The sequence below is a fragment of the Tupaia chinensis genome, unplaced genomic scaffold (assembly GCF_000334495.1).
Source record: "Tupaia chinensis unplaced genomic scaffold, TupChi_1.0 Scaffold150006_1, whole genome shotgun sequence".
Taxonomy (NCBI): domain Eukaryota; kingdom Metazoa; phylum Chordata; class Mammalia; order Scandentia; family Tupaiidae; genus Tupaia; species Tupaia belangeri.
Window position 1 is genome coordinate 3,608,776 of NW_006209847.1, and position 19,538 is coordinate 3,628,313.

The window sequence follows — 19,538 nt, forward strand, 5'->3', positions numbered from 1 at the left end:
AGGAATGCCACCTACTGAGGAAAAGTGGGAGTTCAGACTCTGAGACCACTGTCCTAATATTGCAGGAGGGGGCCCTCTCCCCAACCCTACCCTAAGGGGTAGCCCTTGGCCATATCGCCGTCTGGGGCCAAGCCAAGCTTTTCTGACTACGTAAGCAATAAGCTCTAAGCTGATTGAGCTCCAAGGACCCTTTCTGCCCTCTGGATATTTATGTTTGTCCAGGTGGAAGAGCCTGTGCCACCCCCTTTCCTATCCGGCTTGTCCAGCTGCTTAGAGTGTGCCCCATGACCAAAGCCCGGCCGGCTTGGTGGGCGTGTCCCTGCTGCTTCTGCATGGCCCCCCTCCCTGGCCTCACTGCCTTCAGAACCCTGCCTGCCCGCCTGCAGTTGTCCACAGAAACGCCATTCCCACTCCCCTCCCAGGAGACTCAGCCAAATCTAAATAGGGTCCATCCCCGTGGACCAAAGCCAGCCTAAAGTCATTATTTGCCGTCCGGTTTCCAGTTTCAGTGTGGCAGGGGCAAGTGATGATTACAAAACTTGCTTCTCAGAGGAACTGGGCCAGATTGATTTCAGAGGAGGGCAAGACGGAGGGAGCCAGTTCATCCCAGGGTCTGTTCTAGGGCTGCCCACCTGCTCTTCTCACCCGAGACGGTCAGGAGGCAGTCGGCCCCTGCCTGGTCAGCCCCAGTTCAGGCCGTGCCAGGAACCTGCCCACCTGCCAGGTTTGGTTCTTTAAGGTGCCTCTTCGGGGACACACGTGTCTCTCTGATTGGGCTTCTAAATTAAAAGCCTGATGTTTGTGTCCCTCTCATAGGGGGAGCCTTGGACACAGGATCAGTTTGGAAAGGGATCCGGTAAGGGTTTCTACTCTGCACATTGTAGAGGGGGTACTCTGTGGATCTCTTACTGCAGAGGATGAGTGGATTTCCTTTCAGTTACCCTGGGACCTCCTGTTCCGCTCTCCTGCCTCCCAGAGATTTTTGGCCATTTTGTCCATGTATAAACAGCTCTCTACAGTGGCCCCGTAGCTTCTTTGTGATAAAAGCATGGGGAGTCTAAGGGCAGTCCTTCCCTGGGAAATGGCCCCCGTTCTATTCTGCCCCTACCCTGTCTCTGAGGCCTCATCCTATAGGGGATCCCCTCACAAGGCTGTCCTGCATCTGGTGCCCCAGGCAGGCCCAGTGTGGGAGAAAGGAGCCCATTCTCTCCTTCAGGCCTTCCGTTGGTTCCTTAACTGCTATGGGCCCTCGGTCACCCTTTTTTGGATATTTTTTCTTTTTCTCTCTCTTTTTTAATGCCAGTAAATACTTGCATTCGACCAGAGGAGAGGACGTCGGAGGTCTGTCCAGCTGCCCCACTCCTTTAGTGTTGGAGGGCCTGTTTCTGGAGCAGACCCTCCTCTGGGCCCTATGGGCATCTTTGCTTGTGATTTGGCCCTTTCCTTCCTGTGCTGCTTTCCCCCTCTGAGATGCCATTGGAGGGCAGGGGGTCTGCTCCCACTGTGACTATGCTATGGGATTCTGACTACCTTGCTTACAGATTCATGGTTTGACAAACTTGTATTCAGAAACTTGAAATGTAGGACGCCATTAAGTGTCTGTTTATATTTTTGGAATATTTGTATTACTTATAATTCATTAATAAAAGTGGGTTTAAAAAACCTGGCCAGAAATGAGAGCTGCTTTCTGACTACCAGTGTTCATTTAGCTACTTTGGGGAACCCCCATCTTCCCCTGAAACTCACCTTTTGTTCATGAGGAAGCCACCATCTCAGCTGGGAGGCACCGCAGGCGGCTACACTGGGCTTCCACACTGGCCCTTACCTGGGCCCCATTGGGAACCGACATCACACAGGTGCTTCACAAGCATAGGCTTGGTGTTACTCCTGGGTGGGAACCAGAAACCCTGAGGGAATTGGAACCTTGATTCTTCTGTGCTCCTCTCTGGTTTTCCCAAACCAGGAACTCTGAAATTGAGAGCCGAGTGGCTCCTAGCACACAGTAGGCCCTCGAATATCAATTAGACTGATGGATGACTAGTGGAGACCCAAAGAGTAAAGTAGTGTGATCTAATAACACTGGGCCCTTCCCAGTCTTCCTGTCCCTCTGAGACATGACCAGAAGCTTCCCTGGGAGGCTTTTGCTGGTCTGGACATCCAGGCACTCAGCGGGCAGCTCCAGCCCCTGCCCTCTGTCATCAGCATAATGCATCCATATCTACAATATGGCAAATTTCGCATCCTCCCACCCTCTCTCCTGCATTATTGATGGGCAGTGCACTTTCAAAAAATCAATTAGACTGGGCGTGGAGCTGGAGTTAAAAGAAGCCTTTAAAAGTCCTCTCTTTTTGTTTTTGCTGTTTTGAATAGGAATAGATAAAGCTTTCCCTCTTGTTTGAATAAGTCAAGCCCAGGGCTCGGTTGGCTGTGATTGGCCAGGACTAGGGAAATGCGGTTAAGATGCAAACACAAGCAAATATAACCCAGTGTCTGCACAGCATTACTAAACTGAGGCAGCAGGACCTGAAGCCTCCTGCTTTGGGGTAGTTCCTCAGTACAGCTGCTGTGTACTCGCCAGAAAACCAGGAAGACGGAGCCAGAAGGCAAGGTAAGCTAGTTATTTGGCTTATGGGTGCATGTCAGTTGAACAATTCTACTGACCAAGGAAGAAACAAGATGGAAATTCCCTTGGTTTTGTCTTCTGGGGTGGGGCTTTTAAAGGGTTGGACCAGGAGTTTGTGACCACTTTTGCAAACGTCTGCTGAACTAATAGGGCATGTTTTCAAATGCTGAGAAAGATGGAAGACCCCCTTCACTTTTCTCTACTTAGAGAAAGATGGTATGAAGCAAGGCAGAAGTGAAAACCAGCTTCCTCTGCTGGAAGTCCATTCAAAGGATGGAAAATTAAGGACCAGTGGTTTTTAACCTGGAGTTTCCAAACATCCCAGTCCAGGGACATCTGCATCCTTTCAAAGCATATTGAATAATTTAGGACTTGGGGGAGAGCAAGGGAGAAACCTAGCTCTTGGGGACTAAGGTGTTACAGATGGCATGACATTTTCTAGGTCTTCCAGTGTGATAAGTCACTTCTTGGAGAATGTCCTCTTCTGCATTTGGGGACCCTGGTTGAGCGGCGCCTTCCTACATCCCTGCTGGGAAGTAGGCTTGCTTTCAACTGCTGAGACTCAGTCCTAGCGAATACCAGTCGGTTTGGCTTTTACCAGGTTTAACACCTCTATGTGGAATGACTGCCTTGGCCCTGTCCCCTTCCTCTAACTGCTTTTAATGACTGAAATGTAGGGTCTGGAGGAAACCCGAGCGTGTGTTCCCTGGCAGTTCTGAGCAGCACAGGGTGGGGCAGCTTGAGTTATCAAATTAAATCCACAAACACTGGCAGCTCCGCGCCATTGCTCTGCTTTAGTCCTGGACAAAGGGAGTTTGCTTTTGGTTTTTGCTTTTCTGCCAAAGTCCATACTAGATAAAGGCACACAGTCTCCCAAACAGCTTCATCCATTAAGGACCCAAGAAAAGAAGGGTCAGACATGCTCCTCGTACCAAGCACCGTATGCATGCAAATAGAACTCCATATAATCCTTTCTGGGTGATTTTTTAATTGTTTTAATCCTAAGTAAAATCATTGATCCCATTTTTTAACTTTTGCCTTTTGGGGAAAACTAATTTAGCATTTATTATGTACAGTATCAGACTGCAAGCTTCTTGAAAGCAGGCACCAGCCAGCAATGTTAATGATATAAAGCATCTGCGTGACCTTGGACACGCGTAATAACCCAGACACGCCCTGAATACACACGGTGCTCGATCCACATGGACTCCACCACTTCCTCCCTCTCCCCACCTGAAGGAGCTGCAGACCTCTAAGTTCTCTGAGGCCAACTCTTCCCTGAGAAAAATGCCTCCGCGGTGGGACACAGCACCGCTCTCTGGGATCTGTGTGGGAGCGGACAAGGAAGCCATCTGCCCGCAGAGACAGGCCACACCCATCCTCCCCTGCTGGCACCCTGAACTCTGTCAGGCCCAGCCCTGCCATTTTACTCTCCCTTTCCTTCTGTGAGGCACAGGGAATGTGTTAGATCACAAAAGCAGGAAGGGTTGAGTTAAAAAAGGAAAAAAAGGGAAAGCCAGAAGGTCAGAGTTGAGTGTGGACAGGACCTCCCAAACTGGGAATCTGGGAAGAGTGAGGGAATGAGAGAGAGAGATCAACTCAGCTTTAGAATCCTTTCTTCTGACCAGCTCTTCTCCCACGTGCCACTGAGTCTCGGTGTAGAAGCGGTCGCAATCCATCAAAGTGGGTAAAAGCCCAGGTTTTAGGGTCAGATGGGATTTCATTCTGGGCAAGTTACATAACCTCTAAACCTCAACTTCACTACGGTGTAGGTGAGGACGACACGCTTACCCGGAGAATTAAACGCGAGGACACGTGCAAAGTGCATCCACACTGGGCTTAACGCATCCACTACCCCATTAGTAAAGAACTGTGGCTGGTGATGGCAAGTGGCAGGTGGGGCGCAGAGCTTGCAGGCGAAGGTCCCCAGGCCAGCCGGTCTCACCATGTGACCTTGAACTAGTCATCTCCCCTCCGTTGTGAGATGGTGTAGGCACGCACCACTGCATGGCTGGCGGGCCGGGAGTGGCAGGAGAAAAGAGGGGCTGATGTCCACCATGAGAGGCATCATCTCTCCTGCTCTGACGTTTCAGTCCTGGGAAGACAAGCACCATGTCTCTGAGCAGCGCCTTCAGGGCTGTGGGCAACGACCCGGGGATCATCACCTGGAGAATAGAGGTGAGCTGGGCTGCGGCACGCCTTCCCCGACCATGGGGATCCGGGGCAGAGCCTGGCTGCCTGGCGCTCCTTAGCCTGGGTCTGAAAACAGCAAGGGACAGCGTGAAAGTTCACATTTTCCCATCCTTGTCCCTCCCGGGTACTTGAAGCTTATGGGTGGCAGGTGGAAGAAATGTTCATTAGTCGTGGAGAGCAGGGCTCCAAGCAAAAATAAGCCTGTCTTTTATCCAGCCATCTGCTCCATGAGTCTGCTCTGCCAGTGAACACCCTGGAGAGCTGGGCGGGACCCACCTAGGAGACTCCGTCAAGAGTGGAACCTTTCTTCCACAGGGCACTCCAGTCCCTGCACAGCATGGGGAGAGGTAGAGGGGCACTGCTCGCCCCCTCTCTGCCTGGTCTTGAGCCCCTAGGGTGACTCCAAGGTCTAGCAGTCTGCAGTTCGGAACCGCCTGGCCTGGGTAGCTCCACCTGGCTGACCCCAGCCACCCTGCTCTTAGCCCAATCGGTTGTTGTTGCATGCTCTCTAGCAAGCTCCTCAGAGCATATAAGATCCTGCTCTTAGCCCAATCGGTTGTTGCTGCATAAGACCCAGAGGTGGTTCCTCGTTTCATTGTCCTCAGGAAGGCAGAGTCATGGCTCTCTAGCAAGCTCCTCAGAGCATATAAGAGGGCTAGGTCACTCCCACTATTTTAAGGCTCACAGTTTATTTAAAAACTAATAGGAACTGGCAGGTGGCGTGGTGCTTAAGGGCGCTGGACTCCCACATGGCCGACTGCGGTTCGAGTCCTGGACCTAGCGGCTTGCTTTCTCACTTGCCCCCTGTCTCTTGCTCTGTTCCTCTCTGGTCAAATTTTAAACATAAATAAGTAAATAAACAAAGTTAAATAAAATAATCTTTTAAAAAACTAACAGGAACTAAGCAGAGTTGCAGAAATTGTGGTAATTTAGCACAGAGCACATGAGTGTGGCTGCCCATTTCTCACTTGGAGAGAGGGGTGGACACTGACATCTGAGGCCGTGTGAGTGACCTTCCTGTGACAAGTCATACACGCAGTGACAGATCAGGGCCCTGACCCAGACTCCAAATACAGGACACTGGGCAGGGAGCCCTGCACACGGCTGCATGGCACTCTCCAGACATCCTTGCCCTCCTGGCCTCCCTCAGCCCACAGAATCCCAGCTCCTTTCCTACAAGGGCCTCGGCCAGCACTTCGTGGTGAGTTGGGATCGGAGTGCCACTCAGAGGGCTTGTACTTGACAGTTTCTATCCAACTCTCTTCCCTGCAAGGGGCAGCTCACAGGCCTCCCCAAGTATCATGAAGTAAGAACGAGCAGGAAGTAGGGCAGAGGATAGGACAAGGGAGACCAGGCCAGGGACCCAGAGTTGGATCCAGGGTGATGCCAGCAGAGGTCACAGAGGCAGAGGGATGGCCACTCGGATCCTGTGGCTGGCTGCCTCACCCTTGTAAGGTCAATGGGGACTTCTCCCCTACCTCTCCCCACTACCCGTGCTAAGCGACAGAGGGGAGGGAGGGAGGGAGGGAGGTGAGAGAAATGTGTCTATTGGCACCCCGTCCTTCCAGAAAATGGAGCTGGCACTGGTGCCCCTGAGTGCCCATGGCAACTTCTATGAAGGTGACTGCTACATCATCCTCTCGGTGAGCACCACCCTCCCCATGCCCACGAGTTCTTCCCTGCGAGCTGGTTCTCCGGCTCACTGAGATCTGCTGGTTTGGGGACAGTAATCAGGGCCTGGCCCCTGTCTCAGTTCTTCCTTAGTGCAGTGCAGAGCAGGCCTCCAGTTAGACTAACCTTAGGCCTGTTTTTCATTTTACATCAGAGGGTGGTGTGGGGGGCTCAGTCTGAACCTCACTCAGCAAGCCACCCATAAGCAGCACTTCTCCCTTCTGAGGCCAGGCCCCACACTCAAGTAGTGTGGAGGGAGGCCTGTCCTTGGCCTCAGAGAGCTCATCGGAGCAGAGGAAACAGTCTCCCACATGAACGGAGCCAGCAGAGCCACACGGATGAACAGATCAGCACTGTCCGCTGTGTGAGGCAGGGGACAAAGGGACCTATACCATAAGTCCACAATATCTGGGAAGTGACCCACGTTGGTCTCCATTTGTTATGGAACAATAAGCTGTCAACTTTCCCTAAAAATTTGGGTCACCAAAACTTGAGCCATGGCAGCAAGTCTGCATAGGGACCAGAGCGGCCCCAGTACCCACTGTCGGGAGAAAGGGGGACCCTGACCTGCCAAAGGCAGGGCACAGGCTACTCTGTGCTGTGCTCTTCCCACGCCAGAGAGGCATCAGCATAAGGGAGGTGAGCCAGCCCGTGGTCTTTCTGCTGCATCCCAGACACGGCGAGTGGGCGGACTCCTCTCCCAGGACATCCACTTCTGGATTGGGAAGGACTCCTCCCAGGATGAGCAGAGCTGTGCGGCCATCTACACCACACAGCTGGACGACTACCTGGGAGGCAGCCCCGTGCAGCACCGAGAGGTCCAGTACCACGAGTCCGACACCTTCCGGGGCTACTTCAAGCAGGGCATCATGTGAGTACTGACACCCAAAGGAAGGACAGAAATGGCAGCTTGCAAAAGAGGAAGCCCAAAGGGCCAAGAGACGTAGGAAAAAAGTAAGCAGAGAAATGCAACTCAGAACAAAGCTATCACTTCCACCCATTGGAGTAGCACAATTAGAGAGCCGGGTGGTGCCAAGTGTCAGCAAGGCTGTGGGGAAACGGGAGCCTCGTGCCCTCTGGTGGGCATTGGTTAGCACAGCACTCTGAAGGGCAGTCAGTGCTGCTCGGGGAAATCTCGCTCCTGAGTGTACAAGTCAGGAATCCTCACGTTCCCGGGTCCACAGGGCACAAGAAACAGAATACTCATAGCAGCGTCATGTGGTGTAGGAAGCTGCAGGCCACAGAGATGTCCGTCACAGGAAGAGTCAGTGCACGCCAAGTTGCCCTACACCTGGCAGAAGCTCTAGAGTAGATGCACACCTGACACGGCCAGATCTTTGAACACAGTGCTGCTCCATAGGCACAGTAAGAAATGGGCTGAGGGACCAGCAGTTAGCGTAATGGCTATGTCACTGGACTCCCACATGGTCGACCGTGGTTCGCGTCCCGGACCCGGTGGCTTAAAACTCACGCCGGGTGCGTGTGCGTGCATGCCCAAGATCCCGAGAGGAGAATGGAGGAGAAGGGATTGCGGCGTGGCCATCTCCCCGGGGGGGGCGGGGGTGATTTCTCGCTTTCTCTCTGTCTCTCTCTGTCTGTCTGGTAAGCGCACACGCCCTATAGCAAAAACCTCTCCAAAATAAATAAATAAATAAATAAAAGAAATGGGCCGAGATACAGAACAAAATACAGTTCCAATTTTAAAACATTCTTGTCAGAGGGCACATGCACTCACCAGAGAGACAGGCCGAGAGGGAAAAGCACCCCCCTAAATGGGGTAGTCATACTACAATCCTTTCTCCATTTCTCCATCCTGCCGAGATTTGGGGCACACGTGTGTGGGCCATGCCTGGGCCACTGGTCCAGAACTTGAACTGAGGTCAGCCATGTAAGATCTGGCTCCCTTAACCACTGGACTGGGGCTGGCCTACAAAATATCAACTTCTGTTTAAAATAAAATGCATGCACACACAAAAACAGGACACACTTCATCAGAACGAAAATAAGAGAGTGGTTAAAACTGGGAACCAGCAGTTGACGTAATGGCTATGTTGCTGGACTCCCATGTAGTTGACCACGGTTCAAGTCCTGGACCCGGTGGCTTAAACTCCCACCGGGCGCATGTGCGTGCGTGCCCAAGATCCCGAGAGGAGAATGGAGGAGAAGGGATTGTGGCGTGGCCATCCTCCCTGCGGAGTGATTTCTCACTTTCTGTCTCTCTCTGTTTCTCCAGCGAGTGCACACACTCTAGAACAAAAACCTCTCACACACAAAAAAATGTTTAACTGCTAGAACAAATGTTGAGAGTAGGACATGCAATCAAAAAGGAATTCATAGACACCTAACATAAGAGAGGTTTGTAAAAGCCAGTGATGATTATTTAATGAACTGAGGAGTGTGACTCAAAATCTTGTACTTAACGTTAAAAAACAAAGAAAAACGCCAATGAGTGCGAGAGTTCTGAGGCTGGGCCAAGGCCAGCTTCTTCCAGGTCAGCAGCCTCCACTGACTGGGGCCCAGAGCCCCACACCGAGCCGACAGAAACCCAAAGGCAAAGCCCCGCTGCTCCAGGGTTACCATGTGCATGACCTGAAAGTGCAGGACACTGGGGTGGGTGGTCTTACAGCCATGGCGTCCTTCATGCTTCTGCCTCTGCCCAGCTTGTGCCCCTTTCTGTGCTGCACGTGGATATTCAGAGTTCCTAGAACAAAACAAGCCTTTCGGAGGTACAGGGTCCGTATCACTGACGTTTCCTCTGACTGACGCACTACTCCGCTAGTTATTGGTTGGTTCTTACCATAGCATGTCAGCTCAGGTGTCACTTTTTCAGGGAAGACGGCCCTGATCTCGCTCCGTAAAGTCAGTCACCAAGTCTACCTGTGGGGTGGTAGCTACCATCATCTGAATTTATTCACCTTGCTCATTTTGTCTTCACCCACATGGGCAGAGGCCACATCTGGGTGATTCACAACTGTCTCCCCTGAGATAGCGCCAGCAGACAGCAGGTGCTCAGTTAATAACCGAATGGATGTCTCCTCAGCTACAAGAAGGGGGGTGTGGCCTCTGGGATGAAGCACGTGGAGACCAACACCTACGATGTGAAGCGGCTGCTCCACGTGAAGGGGAAGAGAAACGTCAGGGCCACCGAGGTAGGTCCCAGGCACAGGGCTTCTCCGCCTGGCCCGAAGAGTCCTCTGAACACTGGTTACCTCCCATCGGCAGGTGGAAATGAGCTGGGACAGTTTTAACCGAGGAGATGTCTTCTTGCTGGACCTCGGGAAGGTCATTATCCAGTGGAATGGCTCAGAAAGCAACAGTGGGGAACGCTTGAAGGTACAGCTCTTCCCAGTCTCAGCACCCTCTCCCCTCCCTGAGGCCTGGTCACGAGGCTTCTACACTCTCAGGTGCCTTTCCCCTCTTCGCGTACTGGCTCTTCCTCGAGATGCAAGGTGAACGAACCCCTGCCTTGGAGTAGACTGGCCTAGAGACAGGCCAAAAGTGAGCCTGTGACTCACCCGGGCTCCTTGGCATCAGAATGACCCCTGAGTCTGGGGTCCAGGCTGCTCCCTGAAGCCATCAGGCAGAAAGCAGTCCCAGAGAGCTGAGTGTTTCCTTGGACTCCTCTGACAGGCTATGCTTCTGGCAAAGGATATCCGGGACAGGGAGCGAGGGGGCCGTGCTGAGATAGGAGTGATCGAGGGAGACAAGGAGGCGGCCAGCCCAGAGCTGATGAAGGTCCTTCAGGATGCCCTTGGTCGGCGCTCCATCGTCAAGCCTGCAGTCCCCGATGAGATCACAGATCAACAGCAGAAATCAAATATCATGTTGTATCAGTGAGTAGCTACACCTAGCCGCTGGCTAGAAGCTGGGGTCAGGGCAGGTGTCCCCTGAAACCCAGGCACTCTGCTTGGCTCATTTCGGGGGCAGGCATCTGGCTTCCCTCTTAGTCCTTTTCAAACGCAGCTCCTAGAAGGAGCTGGGAGGTCCCCCACTCCAGGAGGCAGCTATCTTCTGTTCTTGTTAACAGCTCTCCTGACCTTCTGGGGAGACTTTTCCTTTACTCTGATCTAAAAATGCTCAGGGATGTGGAAGGGATGTTAGGGAGAGAGATGCACAAAAGTCTCCTCCAGAGAACAGGCTGTGCATTCCTGTCTGCGCTGAGGCATGACTCTTAAGTCTAACTCTATGCAGAAACTCCACACTTGAACAAGGCCAGAAGATCATCAGGTTGACTACAAGAATGCTTTGCAGAAGAAAAACACAGGCTAATCTCTCCCCTTCCCCAGTGTCTCAGACTCGGCTGGGCAGCTGGCGGTCACGGAGGTCGCAACGAGGCCTCTGGTCCAAGACCTACTGAGCCATGATGTAAGTAGAGCTTAGGTGGGCTTCGCTGGGGGTGGTCAGACCTGGCTGCCGAAGTTGAGTCTGGGCAAATTCCTTCCTTTTGGTCTGGAACAGCAATAATCACTTTATCCCTGACCATCTCAGGACTGCTACATCCTGGACCAAGGTGGAGCCAAGATCTATGTGTGGAAAGGAAAAGGAGCCACGAAGGTGGAGAAACAGGCGGCCATGTCTAAAGCTCTGGTAGGAACTACAGATGTGCAATGCTGTCCAAATTACCTTCAGAGGTGCTCAGAGAATCACATAAGGAGCTTGAGCACATAACATTGTCGGGATGTCAACCTCAGGTGGACAAACTAGGATTTAAGTCCAGGTTTTGCCTTTTCCAGCTGAGTGTGCTAGGGAAGATTTCTTTACCCCTCTGAGCCTCAGTTCCTCATATCTGACATGGCGTAATAACAGCATTTGCAAAGCACTAGGAGCAGTACTTAGCACACAGCAATTGCTCGGTAAGTGGTGGCTGTTATTATCGAAGGGGACATCACATAGCAAGGTTAATGGCTCTGTCCTTGAGGAGCTTATGATATTCATGCAGAGCCACGTCCAAGTAAGATGTGCTTACAAAGCAACAAATGAGCAAACGAGTCTGATGCACTCAGGAGAACATGTAGCACTGAAAGAATACAGCATAGAAGAGTTTGCAAAAACTCTAAGAAGCAGGGGCCAGCAGGTGGCATGGTGGTTAACGCACTGGACTCCCACATGACCAACCTGGTTCAAGTCCTGGACCTGGTGGCTTGCTTTCTCACTTTCTCTCTCTCTTTGGTGAACATACCTGCCCTATAGCAAAATTTAAAATAATAATATTAAATAAATAATTCTTCTAAAAAAAACTGTGATAATCATAATCATGACAGGCCAATTAAGAGATGCAAAAATGTTCCACTCAGTCATTTGTTTGAGGTAGGTAATTGGTATTTAGCAGTAAGTTAGAATTTGATTCTGGGGTCAGCTCATAGCTTAGTGGTTAAGGGAAAACAGGTTCCTATATGGCTGTGGTCTGAATCCTGACCCCAGAGACTTGAAAACAGCTGGGAGGCATGTGTGTGCATGTCCCAAATCCTGGCTGGATGAGGAAATGGAAGAGAAGGGATTGCAGCATGACTATGCCCCACTAGAAGGTGCTCTCTCTCTCTCTCCTTCTCCCTCTCTTTCTGACAAGTACATGTGTCCTCTGGCAAATTAAAAAAAAAAAAAATAGACTCTGACTCCTAACAATTGGCTTAAAGGAGTGAATTACTAAATAAGCAAAGAACTTGGTGTATCCCCCCAACTGAGCGGCCTTTGGGGGGTGGGTCTGTAGAGCTTCATCCAGATGAAAGGCTACCCCAGCAGCACCAATGTGGAGACTGTCAATGACGGTGCTGAGTCAGCCATGTTCAAGCAGCTGTTCCAGAAGTGGACTGTGAAAGACCAGACCACGGGCCTGGGGAAAACCTTCAGCATTGGGAAGACTGGTGAGACTGCCTCCGATTATCCCAGAAAGAGTCTAGAGAGGAATAGAGGCTTCTCACTCACCCGGCTTTTCCCAACCCCTCTGTGCAGCTAAAGTTTTCCAGGATAAGTTTGATGTGACTCTGCTACACACCAAGCCAGAGGTGGCTGCCCAGGAAAGAATGGTGGATGACGGCAGCGGGAAAGTTGAGGTAAGCCCAGGGATTCGAACGTCAGGACAGGTAGCACTGGCCCTCTCGGCTAGTCCACTCCTGAGAGGGCAGGGCAGCTGATTCTGGGTCTGCTTTGCTTTGCTTTTCCCCTCTGACACTTCAGAAGTTTTCTCTAGGAGGGCTGTAAGTCTACAGCGTTCTCCCACCATGTTTCAGGGAAGGGAAAGACACATTCCCAAATGTGCTAGCAATAACTCTTCTGGGGGGTGGCTTCATAGCACAGTGGTAAGGCCAGACCCCACATGGTGACCATGGTTCAAATCCTCAGTCCAGGCAGCTTGAAACATGCAGGCATGTGCAAGTGCCCCAGGTCCAGTGGGTCAGAGGACTGGAAGAAGGGGAGCTCAGTGTGACAAGACCCTGTGAAAGGTGCTCATTTCTCTCTTATACATGCACACATGCTCTATAATGAATAAAAAGAATCAAATGGGAGACCAGCAGGTGGCATAGTGACTAAAGCACTGGACTCCCATGTGGTCAATCATGGTTTGAGTCCTGGATCCAGCATCTTGAAATTCACACCAGGCGTGTTGTATATGCATGCCCAAAATCCCAAGAAGAGAATGGAGGAGAAAGGATCACAGTGTGGCCATCCCCCCTGAGGGGTGATTTCTCCCTTCCTGTCTCTCTCTGTCTCTCTGGCTAGCACATGCACCCGATAGCAAAAAAAAAAAAAAAAAAAAGAAAAAAAGAAATTTATAAAAAGAAAAGAAAGAAAGTAATTTATAAAAAACAAATAAACAAAAAAAAAAAAAAGTCACCTGGCAGACATATTCAAACCATTTCTCAGCCTGCAGAGAGCAAGCTATGATGGAATACACCAGGCCAGGATGACTCTGTTCTCAGAATTCAAATCATGCAAATGCGATGAGCCCTCACCACTGGCAGAGGAGAACCTGCGTAGGGAGGATGTTAGTGCCTTGCCACCTGGATTCTGTCAGGCATCCCTGTTCCTTCGGGTCGCTGTCTCTTTAACCAGGACCCCCATCTCTGGGGACTGTCTCTCCTACACCCAGGTCTGGAGAATTGAGAACCTGGAGCTGGTCCCCGTGGAGCGTCAGTGGTATGGCTTCTTTTATGGGGGAGACTGCTACCTGGTTCTCTACACGTACGAGGTGAGCAGGAAGCCACACTACATCCTGTACATCTGGCAGGTAGGCCTAGCGCCAGCTCCTCTGAGTCCTGATGCTTCCTCTGGCCACAGGGCTGGGACAGAGGGGCAGGGGCCTGTCACTGCCCTCTCACCACTGCAGGGCCGCCATGCCTCACAGGACGAGCTGGCAGCCTCAGCGTACCAGGCGGTAGAGGTCGACGGGCAGTTTAAAGGGGCTGCGGTGCAGGTTCGAGTCAGCATGGGGAAGGAGCCACGCCACTTCATGGCCATCTTCAAAGGGAAGCTGGTTATCTTTGAGGTGAGGACCCTTGGATAAAATTACACCGTGAGCGCAAATGTCAGAACAGACACACCAGCAGGGGGCTACCAGAAAGGAGAGGAGGGGTGGGGAACAGGCCTTGGGTTAGAGACAAGAAGGGGGTGACTCAGGTACTCAAGGAAATCCCCACTGCTGTCTAGCCCTTGTCCCAATCACTGTCTTGTCAGTGTTCGAGGGCTTTCATGATCTGACCCCTATCACCTGTGCAGGTGCGTCCTCACCACCCTCCCATGTGCCACACCAGACCCCCTCCCACTCCCGCCAATGTGCCCCTTAGGGGTAGTCCCACTCTGTCCACAAAGTCCTGGCTGAAGCACATGCTTGATACCTGACACATCTGGGATCAAGTCCTAACCTTGCCGTTGGTCAGCCGGTGTCTAAGCTCGGTTTTCTGCCCTGGCTATGGGAGGAGAGCTATGACTAAGATCAATGAAATAAACCATGTGGGTACGGCACCAGTCACAGAGCCTGGCATACAGGCCAGCTCTCAGAATGAAAGCTAATGTGAGCACCCTAACTCCAGCTCACCCCGCCCCTTCCCAGCTAGCCCAGAGCTCCTCAGTGGCAGAGGCGTCGATGCACCCCCACTCCCCACAACAGCTAGCTAGTGCTCTGCTCCCCTGGGGCTCCTAGGTCCACACTCTGCCTCCCTCCAGGGGGGCACTTCCAGGAAGGGAAACGCCGAGCCTGACCCTCCGGTAAGACTCTTCCAGATTCAAGGAAATGACAAATCCAACACCAAGGCGGTAGAGGTCCCAGCCTTCACCTCCTCCCTCAACTCCAACGATGTCTTTCTGCTGCGAACACAGACAGAGCACTACCTATGGTATGGCAAGGTAAGATGGCCAGGCCCTCGCCGCCCAGCGCTGTGTCCCCACCTCTGGTCAGCAAGGTCAAAAGACCTGAAGAGCAGGCTGGAGTGGTTTGCAAAACGAGAAGGCTTTTTCCTAACGACTTCCCAGGGAACACAGACATTCCCTACAATCATGCCTCCAAGCAGAGATGCACGGACAGCCCTGCTTACACCCAGGGACATCCCATAAACCTCCACACAGATGGCGGCTGGGTAAGCTGTTCTCATCACACGAGTTTCCTGGATGTTAACAGGACAGGCAAAACACAGAACAAAAACACTAAAATGTGATGTTGATTCATAATGCGTAGAGCACAAAAACGGTTTTACAGAAGGGGATTGAATAAGGAAAGATGCTTACCATCATTTATCCCTAGGGAAATGCAACAATGAGATACCACCATGTATCTCTTAGAGTAGCGAAAAAAAATGGGCAATATCAAAATGCAGGCAGGGATGTGAAACAACAGGAACTTCCGTGCGTTACTAGGAGGACTGCGAGCTGGCAGGATCTTTGGAAAACAACTCGACAGTTTCTTATAAAGTTACACACATTACCACCTGACCCAGCAATGCTACTCCTGGGTATTCACCCGAGTGAAATGACAATAAAGCATCTTCACACAAACACCTATACAAGAGTGTGTGTAGCACCTTTATTCATAATCACCAAATACTAGAAACAACCAAAGTAGAAAAGAGATAAACAAGCAGTAGTACATCTGTGCAATGGAATACTACTCAGCCAGAAAAAGGGATGGACCACAGACAGCAACGTGGGCAGATGGCAGGTTCATTGTGCTAAACTAGGTGAAGGAGGCAGACTCTCAGGCTAAACAACCTGATTTCATATCTGACCTTCAGAAAAAGGCCAAACCACAGTGAGGGAGAGCAGAGTAGTGGTTTGTCAGAGGCAAAGGTGTGACTCTAAACCGGTGGCCCCAGGGAAGCTCTGGGGGCTGAGGAGGAAACTATTGTGTGTATCTTTATTGTGGCGGTGGTCACATGACTGTGTTTATCCAGACTCACAGAACCGGTATGCCAAGAAGAGTGAATTTAACAGTACATACTTTTTAAAGGAATTTTTTTCATTTAACTTTATTTATTTACTCATTTATTTTACTTTAATTTGACCAGAGAGAGACAGAGAGAAAGTAAGCCACCAGGGTTGGGACTCCAACCACCATTAGCCATGTGGGAGTCCAGGGCCCTTAACCATCATGCCACCTGCCGGCCCCGAGTTTTTCAATAAATTTTTCTCTTCAAAAAAAAGTTTCAAATAGATAATTATTTAAAAAAAAAAAAAAAAAAAAAAAAAGGGACCAGCAGTTGGCTTAATCGCTATGTCGCTGGGCTCCCATGTAGTTGACCATGTTTCGAGTCCCAGACCCGGTGGCTTAAACTCACACTGGACACGTGTGCGTGCGTGCCCAAGATCCTGAGAGGAGAAGAGATTGCAGTGTGGCCATCCCCCCTGGGGGGTGATTTCTCACTTTCTGTCTCTCTGTCTCTCTCTCTCTCTTTCTGGCGAGCTCATGTGCCTATAGCAAAAACCTCTCCAAAAAACAAAAAAGTGTCATGATTAAAGCACAAGATTCCCACATGGCCGGCCAAGGTTCAAGCCCTGGACCTAGAGGCTTGAAACTCACGCCAGACATGTGTGCATGTCCAAGATCCTGAGAGGAGACTGGAGGACAAGGGATTGAGCATGGCCACCCCAGGGGTGATTTCTCACTTTTCTTCTCTGTCTCCCTCCGGCAAGCACATGCGCCCTTTGTTGACATCCTGAGTGCTTCTAAGTAGATACAATTTTTTATTAGAAAAATAAATAAATACATAAATACATAAAATAAAAATGAGGAGAATCACAAGCAGGTGGTAAGACTCCAGCTGAAGCTGAAAGAGGTGATTCTTGTCCACACCCGCCCTGGGCTTCAGAGTCTAGTCCTGCTCCCTGCCACCCCACTGGCTTCCTTCCCCTCTCCCCAGCATCCATCCCTTTCCTGGCATCCTGAGACTTGGTGTCTGAGCCTGGCCCTGCTGCCGCAGTCATCTCAGGAGCCTCTCCTTCCCATTCAGCGAGCCATGTGCCACTAACCACTGTGCTCTCCTCACCCACTCTCAGGGCTCTAGTGGGGACGAGCGGGCCATGGCCAAGGAGCTGGCTGGGCTTCTCTGTGACGGCACCGAGGACACTGTGGCCGAGGGCCAGGAACCCACTGAGTTTTGGGACCTGCTGGGAGGGAAAACTCCCTACGCCAATGACAAAAGGTATGAGAATGCAGCGTGCCTCGCTCCGTGGCTCCCTCTGCCTCCCGGGCTTGGGAACTGCACGAAGCCCGAGAGCCTGTTCGGTTTGAAAAACGTGGTTTCCAGACAGCTCAGCCGCTCTAAATGGACTCTATTTGCAGACTACAGCAGGAAATCCTAGATGTACAGCCCCGCCTCTTTGAGTGTTCCAACAAGACTGGCCGGTTCCTTGTCACCGAGATCGCAGACTTCACCCAGGATGACCTGAGCCCAGGGGACGTGATGCTCCTCGATACCTGGGACCAGGTACTACATGGCCATGGGCGCAGAGCAAGTCATGAAGAGCCCACCGTTTAGGCTACCTTAGCCCAGTATCCCCTCCCAGAATAAGCCCAGGGTAGCTCTGGACCATCCCCACGTCAATCAAACATCTGTCAGTGCTGACCAGACGAAGAACCTGCTTTTTGCCAGGTTGGAGAGAACAGAATGAGGTTTCAATCTCACCACCCGAGGCACTTCCCCACCTTGCTTTGGGGAACAAGACATCCTGTCACCAGGCTCTTCTTCATCCTGGAATCAATAGCAACAGGCTCTAAACCAGCCAACACGAGCCTCTGAGGGCACGAAAGTGTTTTGCAAGAAGGTGGATTCAGGAAACTGAAGTTGGAGATGCAGATGTGAGAGATACACGTAGCGATTAAAATCATGAATGTCAAGCTGATTCTGGGAAAACCTTTTTCTGCTGAACCAATTAGGCTGAGGAAGTTTTCTGAGGCTGTAAATGGCTGAGAGGGAAATTGGGTAGCGTGTATGACCTTTACTTAATCCTTAGTACAAGCACATTAACAAAATTAATTCTGTACCACACAGGTGTTCCTGTGGATTGGGGCTGAGGCCAACGCCACAGAAAAGGAGAAGGCCCTTGCTACCGCCCAGGAGTACCTCAGCACTCACCCCAGTGGCCGGGATGCCGACACACCAATCCTGATCCTTAAACAGGGGTTCGAGCCACCCATCTTCACAGGCTGGTTCCTGGCTTGGGACTCTCATGTCTGGAGTGTAAGAACAGAGGGAATGGGGAAGGTGGTCTTACCGGGGAGCTCGGACTAAGAGCTCAGTGGGCACTGATTCAATGGTCCAGTGGAATCAGGACTTGGTTTTCTCCACTCCTATCTACTCCTTGCACTTCCTTCCATTTTCTACCAGCCACAGCAGTAAGTTTTGTTAGGTCATTCACAGCTTGTCTCCGCAATAAGCAACATAAGCATCATACAGTTTATAAAGTATATATCCTCATCAGCTTTAAAAAAAGTAATTATTTATTTAATTTTATTTATTCATTCATTTATTTTAATTTAACCAGAGACAGGCAGACAGAGAGAGAGAAAGAGAGAGAAAGCAAGCTACAAGGCCAGGGACTATGGTTGGCCCTGTGGGAGGGTCTAGCACTTTAACAACCATGCTACCTGCTGGTCCCCCTCATCAGCTTTTTAGAAAAAAATCATTTATTTCTTCCATGAGAGAGACAGAGAGAGTAGGCCAGTCCTGTGACCTAGGGGTTAAGGGAGTCAGATCCCACCTGGTTAACTGGTTCAAATCCCAGCCCCAGAGGTTTATAAAACAAGGCAGACACATGCATGTCCCAAGTCCTAACAAGTTGGAGAAATTGAGAAGGAGCTGTGTCACGATCACATCCCACATCCCTCTCCGTCTAGTGCATGTACCCTCTGGCACAAAAAAAAAAAAAAAAAAAAAGATTCAGACAGACACTCTTGACAGGGTCTTCACACCACAATCTGCCCCAAGTCTCAGCTGGCCAGGAACACAGGGGCCCATGGCCAACGTGTACAGGGAGACCCTGGGATGTGAACTCGGGTCTTCTCATGTGGCTTCGGCATTGCAGAACATTGCATTAATGCCATGCCACTGTGGCTGGCCCACATCTGCTTTTTTCCCCTCTTTGCTAGAGGACATGTGTGCTTATAGAGAGAGACAGAGAGGTATGTGATCATAATATTTAAGCAATCTCTTTTTTCTTTATTCATGATAGAATACGTGCACCTACACTTGCAAGTGGGAGAGGGGAGAGAGGGAGAGAGGGGGAAGTGAGCACCCTGCACAGGGTCCAGATCCTTTGTACTGGTGGGTGTGCCCAGGTATCAGGCTGACCAGCTGGGATTCAAACTGTGGTCACCATGTAGGATCAGGCTTCTCTTGAGCAGTGTGCTACCATGGCACCTCGGAGCCAACCCTGCTTTTTTTTTTTTTTTGGAGAGATTTTCACTGTAGGGCGCGTACGCTCGCCAGACAGACAGAGAGAGACATAGAGACAGAAAGCGAGAAATCACCCCCCAGGGGGGATGGTCACGCCGCAATCCCTTCTCCTCCATTCTCTTCTCGGGATCTTGGGCACGCACGCACACGCGCCCAGCATGAGTTTTAAG

At 51.0% G+C, this 19,538-nt stretch overlaps 1 protein-coding gene across 1 annotated transcript in view; it reads left to right on the top strand.

Annotated features, from left to right (window-relative positions):
- The first annotated feature begins 4,152 nt into the window (after positions 1 to 4,152).
- Positions 4,153 to 19,538, top strand: part of AVIL (advillin) — a 29,732-nt gene continuing 14,346 nt past the window's right edge. The window contains exons 1-16 of the mRNA XM_006171877.3: positions 4,153 to 4,801; positions 6,385 to 6,459; positions 7,162 to 7,358; positions 9,528 to 9,636; positions 9,710 to 9,820; positions 10,118 to 10,320; positions 10,774 to 10,852; positions 10,976 to 11,074; positions 12,195 to 12,348; positions 12,437 to 12,537; positions 13,575 to 13,712; positions 13,812 to 13,970; positions 14,648 to 14,827; positions 16,970 to 17,115; positions 17,256 to 17,400; positions 17,965 to 18,153. Coding sequence (XP_006171939.1) covers positions 4,736 to 4,801; positions 6,385 to 6,459; positions 7,162 to 7,358; positions 9,528 to 9,636; positions 9,710 to 9,820; positions 10,118 to 10,320; positions 10,774 to 10,852; positions 10,976 to 11,074; positions 12,195 to 12,348; positions 12,437 to 12,537; positions 13,575 to 13,712; positions 13,812 to 13,970; positions 14,648 to 14,827; positions 16,970 to 17,115; positions 17,256 to 17,400; positions 17,965 to 18,153 — 2,151 coding nt within the window. The 5' untranslated portion in view covers positions 4,153 to 4,735. The remainder of the gene's footprint in view (positions 4,802 to 6,384; positions 6,460 to 7,161; positions 7,359 to 9,527; positions 9,637 to 9,709; positions 9,821 to 10,117; positions 10,321 to 10,773; positions 10,853 to 10,975; positions 11,075 to 12,194; positions 12,349 to 12,436; positions 12,538 to 13,574; positions 13,713 to 13,811; positions 13,971 to 14,647; positions 14,828 to 16,969; positions 17,116 to 17,255; positions 17,401 to 17,964; positions 18,154 to 19,538) is intronic.